Source organism: Pleuronectes platessa, chromosome 18 (genome assembly GCF_947347685.1).
Source record: "Pleuronectes platessa chromosome 18, fPlePla1.1, whole genome shotgun sequence".
Classification (NCBI taxonomy): Eukaryota; Metazoa; Chordata; class Actinopteri; order Pleuronectiformes; family Pleuronectidae; genus Pleuronectes; species Pleuronectes platessa.
The window spans coordinates 12,478,082-12,490,369 of record NC_070643.1 but is presented as its reverse complement, the minus strand read 5'-3'; the positions used below and the strand labels follow the sequence as shown (position 1 = coordinate 12,490,369).

At 42.9% G+C, this 12,288-nt stretch overlaps 1 protein-coding gene across 1 annotated transcript in view; it reads left to right on the top strand.

Moving 5' to 3' along the window:
* Positions 1 to 9,046, top strand: part of gabbr2 (gamma-aminobutyric acid (GABA) B receptor, 2) — a 161,801-nt gene extending 152,755 nt beyond the window's left edge. Inside the window, exons 18-19 of the mRNA XM_053447464.1 lie at positions 3,333 to 3,450; positions 5,363 to 9,046. Of these exons, the coding sequence (XP_053303439.1) occupies positions 3,333 to 3,450; positions 5,363 to 5,528 (284 nt within the window). The 3' untranslated portion in view covers positions 5,529 to 9,046. The remainder of the gene's footprint in view (positions 1 to 3,332; positions 3,451 to 5,362) is intronic.
* The last annotated feature ends 3,242 nt before the right edge of the window (positions 9,047 to 12,288 follow it).

Genomic DNA, 12,288 nt, shown 5'->3' with positions numbered 1-12,288 from the left:
TTGGTGGCGACAGGCATATGGCAACACGAGGAGTTCACTATCAGCTGCTGTATTATAAAGATGTCTGCCTTCCTCCTGTGCCGGTTCTCCCAACTCCTATCCGATCCGTGCCGTCGGAATTGACACAGCTGTAACTTGCATTATGAAGCCGGGTTTCCTCAAATTGAATCAGTGAATCGTTATAGCCCAGCAGCGGCATCGCGTTGCATCAGGCACCATTTTAACAGACACAGGGCGGCGGCGAGGTACAGCAGCCTGATCCAGCACGTCTGATGCACACGCCAGCACAAAGCTGCTCTCGGGGGTGTCTAATGGATCCGTCTGAGTTAGGGAGAAGGTAAAGGAGAGAAACAGCTGCTTTCGTTCTGCGGTGGGTGTTGGAATTGTTTGAGGAGCCTCTCATCTGTGAAAGTTCATAGTTATGCAACGAGCTGATGGAAGTTAATGAGTACATTCACACAGCGACGTGTCTAATGCGTCTTTGTGTTTCAGTGTGTTCTCCGCTTCCTTCTTTTTCTCCTTCTTCTTTGCCTCTCATCTTTTGCAAAGGTGCCCACAGAAACACACACACACACACACACACAGACCCTCCTGTTTCAGTCCGAATACCGTCTGGCTTCATAATGATAGGGGAGGAAAGGAGGGGGTTATTATGTGATGGCGTCCTTACAAGCAGAAATTTGAAATGAAAATATGTCTTGTTGTGCCTGTTGGTTGGAACAGCTCATTGTTAAAGCGTCGGGTGCCAGGAATATTTTAATTAGTAAATAATGAGTTGCCATCTGTGAGATTTATGACCTTTCTATATTTATCCTGCTAAAAATACACTTTTATTAGTCATAGTAAGCTTTGGATTGGTTTCAAAGATTTCCTTGTTTGTGTTGTGCTGTCACAAGAGAACAGAGACAAGTACGACTCTAAATATAAATTTAAAGTTATGGAGAGATCTTTATAGAAACCGAAATCTGTCTTCCACATATAAGTGTCAGATGACTAAACACATTCTAAATCATATTTACAAACCTGTGTTAAACAGTTCAGGTATGAAGACATAATACCCGAACTGTCTCCAGGTAAACTGTGGAGACAATCTGAAAACACATTTATTGTGGAAAGCATTTAATTTAGAGAAAATCTAAAACTAATGGAATTAAGTAATTATATTAAATGTTTTACTCATATGTCCCATAACTTTTTTAAATGTATTTATTGAATATTGTCAAATAATCCAGTATCTGTGTTGAGATTTGCATAGAAATACAATAAGCCTGGAGCTGTATAATGGACAGAATGCTGCTTCAGTTTGTATTTGCCACACATCACCTATGTGTTTGCTTGTGCTTAATGTAAATGATAACCCCAGTCTACAAGTTTTATATTGAGCCACAGACTGACTGACTATGAAAAATATTTAAATGGATACAGTGAGAAACGCATCAGTCTGTGGGCTGTTAAAATGTGCTTATTAATAACCATCCCTTGAAGAGAGAAGGATGAAGAGTTCATCATCCTCCTCATCATCATCATGCTCCTCTCTGTAGTCGTCAGTATTCATAAGAGCTGGTCTTAATGTATTGGGGGCCGTGAATGAGTGGCTGTTAAAAGAGTAGAAGGCCGTGTCAACAGCGATTACGCTCACTCTCAAAGGGTGAGAAACAATACTACATCTCTCTCTCTCTCTCTCTCTCTCTCTCTCTCTCTCTCTCTCTCTCTCTCTCTCTCTCTCTCTCTCTCTCTCTCTCTCTCTCTCTCTCCCCCCCTTCCTCCCCCTCTCCCTGCTTTCATGAATAAACAAGACACTGGACAGCACCAGGATTGGTTAAGGTGCTTCTCTGAGTCTTGGTTGTACACTGAGAAGAGAGAGGTGATTATGTTATTGATTGTACTGCAGTACATATTGGCGTTTTGACTGTGGCGATTTACTGTTCAAACCAGTAAGTGTACAACATCCAAAATAAATACTAGTCAACTAAAAACCTGTTGAGAGCACCATTTATCACTTCTAAGGATTTACTTCCATCATTGATCTTTTTTATTTTTTATTGCTAATTGCGTGATTAAATCTACACATTTTATTTATCCATAAAAGTTCATGAAGTTGTAAAAACTGGTCATAATGATTTTTCCCAGAGCCGGAGACATGCTGAAATTGCTTGTTTTGGCTCACTACCGAATAAAAAATGAATATATGGCACATTCTGATATTTACAAGACATTTAACTGAGGGGATGAGAGGAAAAACGCCTCACAAATGTCATGAGCAACTGACTTGGACATTTGTCTTGACTTTTAGGAGAATGTCAGCAGGTTAGTGCAGGTCTGAAAGCCGCTTCAGAGACAAATGTCTCAAGCTGGTAGGCATGCAGCATAATGCAGGAGAGGCAAAGCTAAAAAGACAGAAGGAAGAGAGGAGGCCATTGGGAATAACAACATGTCCTGCAGATGTATTTTAAGCTTAGCAGAGAAACTCCAACAAAGACTGGAACTTCACTACTGTCACTGCCGCCTGGGCAGTGGGTAGAAAAACTCCACACCTGATACTTTCTTAGTGGTGCGAACACACATTCTGTGTCTGAATCCATAATGAGGTGTAAAAATATCTGTCTGTGCTTTTATCACAGCTCCCAGAGTTACAAGGTTAGGCTTCTTTCAAAATGAAACGAGGACTAGTCGCCTCTAAAGCAGTCCAGAACGCTCAGAGGTCCAACTGCGCCACGGAGCACTGTGATCATGAAATCAGGTCAGAATGTGCTGGGAAATCTGGGACAACCGGGGGGGGGGACGTCTGTGGGAAGGAAAGGGTCATTCCACTATACTCTTCAGATGCAAACATCAAAAGTGATGTTTGTGCTCCGCAGTGTGTATTGTGTGTTTTGACCTGATCATCTGCAGCATCCCCCTGCAACATTAGCAGAATGCAGAAATCATCTTGGGTTTGATTAAATTGTCCTCTTCACCTTCCACTCTTGATAAGTCCCATACAGTTGTTTTATTTTTTTACCTGTGCTTTAAATATCCCATGAAGTCTGGGTCCTGTTTGGACAAAGGAAACTGACAGTTTACACTCAGATGAAAGACAGATGATCTACCTATTTTTCAATGACATCAAATATGGAAGCATCTTTGTTATTGAAGCCTTTCCTCCAAAAAACTGAAGAAACAAATGAGGGTCCAGTCCAAGGCAACGGGGTCAAAGGTTTTTGAAAACGTCCCTTAAGAGATTTCTCAGGTGCTGTGCATGTGAAGCTTACTTCAGCTGGGTAAAGTATGAAAGTCCACGTGACAAAGCCCCAGCGTGTATCTCATGATGCCAACATTTGTTTCCGATGCAGATGGAGAGAAGTCGATCCTGAAGAACCACCTGGAGCAGAAGCCTCAGGCGCAGTGGGGCTCCATGGATCCATCCAGAATAAACAGAGGTCCCCTGGAAGACATCAACTCACCTGAACAGTGAGCTCTCCCTCTTTCTTCAGCTCCTCTTCCCCCGTTACCATCCCTCCTCCCCCTCCGTCTTGTCAGCTTTCTCATCAGACTACACGTCATACATCTCCCCACCACCACCAGCTCTCAGGCGGTTGCTCTGGCAACAGAGGCTTGTGAAAGCATGGACCGGCCCTGTACTGTTGTAACTGTTCTCTCCCACACACATCAACATATAACCACACCGTGTACGTGTGTTCTCCCACCACGCTGGACTTAATGTGCCACGTACGCTCACAGTCAAACACTCACGTGACATAACAAACAAATTTACGTGCACGCGTTTCCGTGGAGCTGATTTATTTGTTGTGCCTGCTCGTAAGAAGGAGACGGACTTGGACTCTCCAAACACTCATGCGACAACTGCAGATCCACATTCACCTATTATTCATAAAGCAGCAAAGCTGAGGGCTGTCGACTTCATCAATTGGGGGGGGACGACACTTCTTGCATCATTGAGAGCTCTCCCTCCCACACTCATTTAACCAGCACCAGGGGGAAGAATGCCAAAGTTAGCGATGTAGGACAGATGGATAGAGAGACATGGGGGGTTAAAATATCGAGGAGAGGGCAGTTCCACGGAGAAGATGGCGTAAGAGAGCGGGATGTTTAGATAGGAAAGAGAGGCCAATAAGAAGAAGAAGGAGAGAAAGAAAGAAAGAAAGAAGGAGGGACTCACAGAGGCTTATGTAACCAATGATTTACAGCTCGCATTGGAAACAGCTCTGGAAATAGACAGGGAGGAGAACAGAAGTAAAGGAACACTCAGAGCTATTCCCATGCCGCATGAATGTTTGATCACATGGAGGGAAGAGAGATGAAGAGGCAGCGAGAGAGAAGGAGACAAATATAAAGAAGTTAGGAAGAGGTATGAAGGGAGGAGAGGGAGAGGAGGACAAACGGTAACACTTTGTGACATGACCAAATACAAAGTCACACACCAGGTGAATGTAATTGTCAAGTGTAGCTTCAAACGCTTCACAAGCACGACTGTGTTTCAATCAGAAATGGAACCGGTCAGGGGAACTGGCGAGGCGGGAGGAATATTCCACAGGCTTAGTCAGATGAATATTAATATTTCAAAGTTCACCTAATTAAGACATTTTTTCTGGGCCTATCGCTGACTGGGCTTGAATTTCATTCCCCTTCTTAATTTTTTGCATAAATGGCATTTGGTTACATGATTTCCTTGCAAGCGGCTGGCGGTGGCGAGGAAGGGTGCGAACTGTCACACCAGGAGGAGGCATGAAATGTTCTTTTTGTCAGATGATCCCAGAAGCTTGGAGGCCCGGTGGATTAAGGACTTAGTAAGGAGAAGGGAAGGAGGGTGCTGGAGAATACAAGAAAAGAATAAGAAGAAGCTCAGAGTAGAAGCTGAGAACTACACTTTCCTTGTTTGTTCTTAATCATAGTTTTAGTCTATCTAGTTTCTATGTTGGTGGTGTGTTTAAAAAAAAAAAGTCAAACAAAATATGTGAGAACTGGACATCACCACTACATGGAACACGTTTTGGTTGTGGTAGAAACCTGACAGACCATTTCCCCTGTGTCTTTAACATGTGTTTTCATCACTGACTTTTATATCCTGTACTATTTTCATTTATATCTGTAGATCCTCTTTTATATTTGTATCACTCTATCTGCAACATGTAGCCCATTAAGACATGAAGTGCGATCTTTTGGTAAACAAACCTCGAATTGATGAGCAGAGTGCACAATAATAACATCTGATTAACTTTGGTAATGCAAATCCAAAAACAAAAGATGAGCAGTGAATGTAAAACATCACACAGAATTTCAGAATTAACGAATGTAAGAAAGAAAGAGTTACTTCCTTTGCAGTTCTGCCTCTGACATTGTTCTTTGCTCTCTCCACCTGCAGCATACAACGTCGACTGTCCTTGCAACTTCCCATCCTGCACCATGCTTACTTGCCTTCCATAGGAGGGGTTGATGCCAGCTGCACAAGCCCCAGCGGCAGCCCTGGTTCCAGCCCACGGCACAGACACATGCCCCCCTCCTACCGGGTGATGGTCTCTGGCCTGTGAGCTTCACATGCTCCTCCACTTGGCTCTTTGCAGAGGAGACATATATGGTTCTTTTTTTCTACAACGAATAGACTGATATCATCAGCGTATGTGCGTATATTTGTCTTGGAACAAGGAGGACAGGGGGAGAAGAGAGAGGGAGGGCAGATGGGCCGAGTTCCACTCTTTGTACCTCTTCACCCCGGCCTCTTTTGAGAACTGAAACCCTCGGTCAGGAAGGGGTGGGAGGAGACAGGGTGGGCACTGGATGACCCTATCAAACTCCCACGACTCACAGCAGTGCCCCCTTGTTCATCTGCTCCCCTCGACTTGGCATATACACACATGCACAATCAAACAGACACAAACATCCACAAAATAACACACACATGCACGAACACACTGGCGCCCCAATAGCAAGAGCAGCGGTGGACCAGCCCTGACCTGACGTGTAGCCTTATCTGCTTCAGAGGGGATTGTCCGTTTCTGTTCCTTATCTGTTGTGTGTGTGCTCGCGGATCCATGCGAGCTCGTCATCCAACTTGAGTATTTCACAGCATCTATGGCTGGATACCGCTGTGTTGAGAAGTGGAATTTACAAAAACCCAACAAAGAAAATCATCCAATTGACTTTCCCGTCCACTTCCCGACCTTGTGGAGACATGTAAATATCATTTCTGACTTTGATGTACTGTAAGCTTTGTATATGCTGTGAATGGACAATTAAATGGGTTCTAAGTGTGGAGTTTGTAACAGAGGCAGGCTGTCATGACGATTTCCAACGAAAGCTGATAAACCATGACATCCTACAAAGAATTAGATGCGTGTGGAGGAGATATGAGTTTGTTTATGTAACTGTTGATAGATTCTGAGCAGCAAAGTAAGACGCATCAAAGCCTGTGAGTCACAGAACATCAGAGACTCCGGGGGGGGCTGTTCCTCCAACTCGGAGTAAAACCCACATGGCTCCTTTTTTCTTTTTCACTTTGCTAAATTTGCACCGCTGGTTTTCTGCGTCAAAAAATGTCACATCAGACTTTGCATAGGCTGTCCATACTCACGTAATATGTCCTCAGAAAGCATGTTAAACAGAATACTGATGCTTACGCCTTTCAACAGAAAATAGAGCCGAGGCACCACGAGCGTGTTCCACAGTCGTCTGTGTGTTACGTGTCAAGAAATACACACATTCAGATGTACCCTTAAAACGCAAGAGAGCACCTTATGAAGTCCGCCTCTGTTCACCAGGGAATTAGCGGCGGGCCCGGTCATATTGATCCCCACAGTGTGGTCTCTACAGACTGTTAACACGTCGGATCCCTCGCAGCTCACCAGCACAGGGAAGGTGATGAGATTCATGTCGGTGAGAAAAAGGGCACAAGGATCTGAAGAAACCAAACGTGAGCGGTTGTGGTGGAAAGGATGTAGGTCAACCAGTTCCAAAGTGAGTGTGGAGGAAACGGTCGACCTGAATTTTCCACAAGTGAAAGTGAAGACACGGGAGCCTGGTGTACTAAGCCCCGACCGGCTGAAGCTTTCACTCCCACAACAGTGATGGCACCACTGCTGGTCCCAGTGACAGAGCATAAAGCACAGACACAGGGCTTTACACGTAATACACGTAATATTGAGTGTCACGAAAAATCACTGCACACTTAGCAACAGTGAACATACCTCAGTTGCTATGGAAATGTAATTCAGTGCCGCTGCTCTGAGCGAAACAGTCATCAACACAGTGTTGTCTTTTCTTTCTTTTCTTTTTTTGTAAAGCTGTCCTCGTGCAGGAGAAAAACACAAACGGACTCCGGACAACGAGAAAAGACTTTTTATCGAGCGGAGAAGGTTTGTTCTCAGCATACGTTTCACCATCGGTGTCTTGGTTTTTAGTTTTGAAGGCGTTTGTTGAGCGCTGTGCCTGTTGTCTTATATTGTAGCCTGCAGGACCCACAATACATAACAGGGTGATAATGGCGCTGACCCAGCAAACTACAGCCTCGGCCACACATCTGTAAATTGTTTGTGTCATAGATTTATTTGAATTCAATGCCTCAATGCATGGGACAGAACTTGGTGACCGCTCCCCTCGAGCTGGGGGGGGGGCCTCCTCTCCGTGCTGGTGTCTGATCAGGAACACTGAGTCCGTCCTCAGCCAGTGGAGGACACAGGCTCGGGGGACACGCTAGCAGAGATCCAGCTGCTATCCAACACATCTGGGCTGACCCGCTGTGACGGCTCCTCCCCCTTCCAGCCCCTGCTGGGCACAGGAGCTGGGAAACCCCGAGCACACGCCTCCGAGGAGACTCGACTCGTCCCGCACCTTTGCCAACTAGAGAATCACGGTCACTTGACGAGTGAGTGAGAGACATTGTCGACGGGTTGGTTCTTCCTTCCAGAGGAGAAACCAGCCGCACATTTTATATAGTACATTATATGTGATTGTGTACAATTTGCTGATACCCTGATGATGGTGTCCATGTATGGAATAGTTGGTATTTGGCTTTCTCAAGACGGCATGAAATAAAATGTATAATTCACAGAGTTACCTCTGTTTTTGCAACTGTCACGACGAATCCACCCGGTTGTTTTCATCACGTTTCTTTCCTCGTGGATTTCAGTTCTTTTATTTCGATCAGCTCACACACGTCGAAGCCAAGTGTCTCAGTGACGAACTCCACTTCATCATATCAGCTACTTGTAATATCTACTCGTTCAGCAGCTGTTCACTGAGGGCAATAAAGTGAAGGTAGTAGCAAACGATCAATCTTAATTAGCAACTTCTGGAATTTACAAAATCACCCAATTCTTTTTTTTTTTTTAGTCCATCCAAATTTCTAAACGCAGATCATCAGGTATTGTTCGAGTTTTTAAACTGCACCCTGATACTTTTTTTTTCCTCTATTATATTTGTGTCAATATTGTTTTTCAACAAGGAGGACAAATTGTTCCAATGCATCTGTGGGGGGTGAAGGGCTCCTAGTTTCCTGTAATGACATCGTGCTGACGGTTTGTGTTTCCCACAGGATCTTCTTACCTTCTCAGTCTGAAGACCACAGTGACATGTACGTGTAGAGTTATATGTTTGTATGCATCGTCATCAGGGTTTTCTGGAGAACACGGAACATACATGTCCAAAAAATATAACAATATGACGTATATACTAAGTGGAGAAACACACAGGTTCATGCTGTTGCTGTTTTGTCAGTTCCATATGTGGTACCACATGGCGTTCAGTTCAATTAGGAGTTTCAAACAGTAAATAAAAAACCTATGTTAAATGCAACGTGTTCAAGAGGGGCAATAACTTGTTATCTTATACAGAAAGAATAGAGAAATATATATATATATATATGTATATGTAAAAATCTTTACGTACATTCTCATTTTTACATAGGAAAAATTTCTCACAGACGCCACAAGAAAACTTGGAAGTCATTGTTTTTGATTTACAGTATCTGTAACTATGTTATGTACAGATGAGGTATAGATATGAAAAAGTTGTGTAAAATAAATATAACACATGGGACACCTGAACATTCTTTGGAGCCATTAGTTGTTATGGGGAAGGGAGGGGGGGGGGGGGTTGTATGGATAACATTCTTCTTTTATTGTCTGAATGTTATGGACAGCCTTTACTTTTCACATCATCGTTAAATAAAGTGAGACTGAAAATAACGTCTGTTTCATCTGCACGTGAATCTTTGGTGTAATCCACTTTACTGCTGTGGGTTGAGGTTTACAATCAGGGCCGGAGCAGACTGGATATTAAGTACGTGGCAATTTCTTTCATTTGCAACCTAATCAGATTACTTTTCAATTACTTCAGGATTACTTCAAAAACAAATCTTGAAAGATGACGCAGCCACCCTTAAATGTTTTTAGGAAATTCTGTTATCTGTGTTTGTTTGTCTGGTAGCGCTGTGGGTCAGAGAAGAACCCATTACATTTAATGTCAATCAACTAAATCCTTTTTCCACTTTCCTTAACATTGTGAAATGGGAAATTTTTTGACATTTTCATAATTCACGTACCCAGGGAGATTCATGGATCTTAATTATTATTTTTTAAATCAGGTACGTTTACAGGACTGAGGTATGTGCTCTGCTGAGTGCTGTTCAGGTCGATGCAAGTCAAATGCTCTTCTTATAAATCAGCAGGACATTACGAGAACTTTGAGAATCCAGCACGCTGCCTCTGCTGCTGCTGACTGATTCAAAGATAACCACTGATTTTGCAGAGCTGCTTCCAGAAACACTGTGTGTGTGTGTGTGTGTCTGTGTGTGCGCTGCGTGACCTTCTCTGTCATCTCAGTGGGATCTCGCTGTGCAAATGGAAGGTGGGTTGATTGAGTTGACCCGTGTGTCAGTGGAGAGGAGGGAGTGTCTCTGCAGCCTCCTTCACATGAGATGTTTCCATTGGACAAAACGGAGGCGTCTTCATGAGCCTGATCCACCAGATCCGATTCCTCCACCTGGTTCACTCATGCACAGCGAGTCCACTGAGCTGCATTGATCTGAGCACTGAGCAGGAGAAGGATTTATCTCATGAAGGTGTATGAATGGTCAAGGTCAAATATGTATCCACAAAACCTAGGTCTTAGAATCTCATTATATATTTTGTCGACACGCTGTAATAATATTATAAATAATCTTAATTTCTATAGAACTTTTCTTCACAAGGTTATTAAGTTCTTCAGAGGGAAAAATTATTTAACATCCAGTTAAAGGCTTTGACAGATTTTCTTAGTTAACATGATCAATATCCATGGAGCATCTCCTGGGTTAAACAGTAGTAGACTTACTTTGGCTTTTCTGTTTGTATGGTGATCGATAGCGTGAGATAAAAAAATATAATCCTTTATTTCATCCACAATGGAGACATTAGCAAAGGGAAGAGCAATTTACACACTCAAAATCATGAATAATTAAACACAGGATAATATATAAAGAAAACCAGTGAAGTAGTGTGTGCTGCATATAGTGTACACACACACACACACACACACACACGCACACACACACACACACGCACACACACACACACATCCCTCTCACACTTGCGTTTCTTACAAATGCTGAATGTCAAAATGATGATGCTATACAAAAACGGAGCATTTCATTTCCATAAAAATCGTCAACTCTTCATCTTGAGGAGCCGACACAGCAGCATAATGATGAGTTCATCTCCAGTGTTCCCTCTTTCAAAAGGAGCCTCAGGAACCTTTGTTACTGGTTTATTACCTGTGCCACCGTCCCCCATGTTCCCCATTAATCTGCACCATTCAAGGACTCTCACACGTGACTCCTCGTCCCTCCTCGGCGCCACATAATGGCAGCTCACCCTCATCAAGATGAGCGGTCAAGGGCGTATTGGAGCGGAGAACGGAGCATACGTGTTATTAGCATGCTGGTGGGGGCTCCTCACACAAACGTGTTGATGACCCCCCCATTCCATCATTCATGTTTAAATGGAAACATCACTGATAACGATTCAATAATTACATTGTTATATAAGATGTTGATAATCCCTTGATTTGTGTGTGTGTGTGTGTGTGTGTGTGTGTGTGCGCCCCCCCCCCCCCCCCGGTTGACTGATGCCCTCCTACATACCAGGACACGTGATTAGAGCGAGATTTATGGTCGGTAGTTCCAATCTCCTGCAGATAAATGAATGGATGACACCTAATGACATCACACTTGGCTGATTCCTCAGTAAATCCACAGCCGCACTTCTTCTTCTTCTGTCCTTGAGAATTCTGTTCGGCTCTAAGAGCAGATCCTTAATCTGGAGCTGCGGTGTTCGATAACTGGATCAATCACCTGCAGGGATTTATCTTAATCTACTGTAATGTTTACGCTGCCTATATAAGGACCATATATATACCTGAGCTTTATTTTCCTTATCTACAACTCATCTATTCTGGCTGCGAATGAATTTCAAATGCACGTGGTTCCAAAAAGGGAGAACTCTGAGGAGACATGAAATTTAAAAAAAAATTATAATAATAAATAAAATAAACCTCAAAATGCTTGATACTAAATGTTTTTGTTATAACATACTAGTGTTTAAAATAAGGCTTCTACCGCCTGGAAGAGGAGGATTTACATTACATGTCATTTAGCTGAAGCTTTTATCCAAAGCAACTTCCAATTAGTGCATTCAACACTACAGACATGTCTCTTGTATCTAATATAACACAACTAAAGACAAAGGTACTTATTAAGTGACATTAACTTGAGTTTAGTCAAATAATCTTCCTTAGAAAGTATTAGAACAAGGAACAAGGTCAACATCAGATTATTATTACACTGCAGTTTTTATAGTGTTTAGTTTGCCACCAAAAAATCTCCTAAGGTTTTTCTTTGGTTAATAGTTTTTGTGAACTACTTTTTGAAGTTATTCAATTAGAAGTTTAGAAAAGGGGAAAATCCCTCTTTGATTGATGAGATATGAGACATGGCTTCATGTTATATGAAAGCACACGCATCCAAACTGGATGAACACTAGGTGCTGCACAGAAGTGACTAAAACCAGTGAAATGTTTCCCACCACAAACTTTTGAACCTCCTCCCAGGGAACGTTTCAGGGAACAGGAAGAAGTTTAAAGGGCCTGTGTGAGAAACATTACCTGGGAGGTGGTTAAAAGGTTTGTGAGAGCTTCAACTAGTGGGCGGACATTTCTTGTATTTTTGTGTATCAAAGTGTAATTGATGCAAATAATACAAGCTTCAGCAGTCAGTGGATAAATATTCATCCAGAAACAAAGAGTTGGAGAGACCTCCAC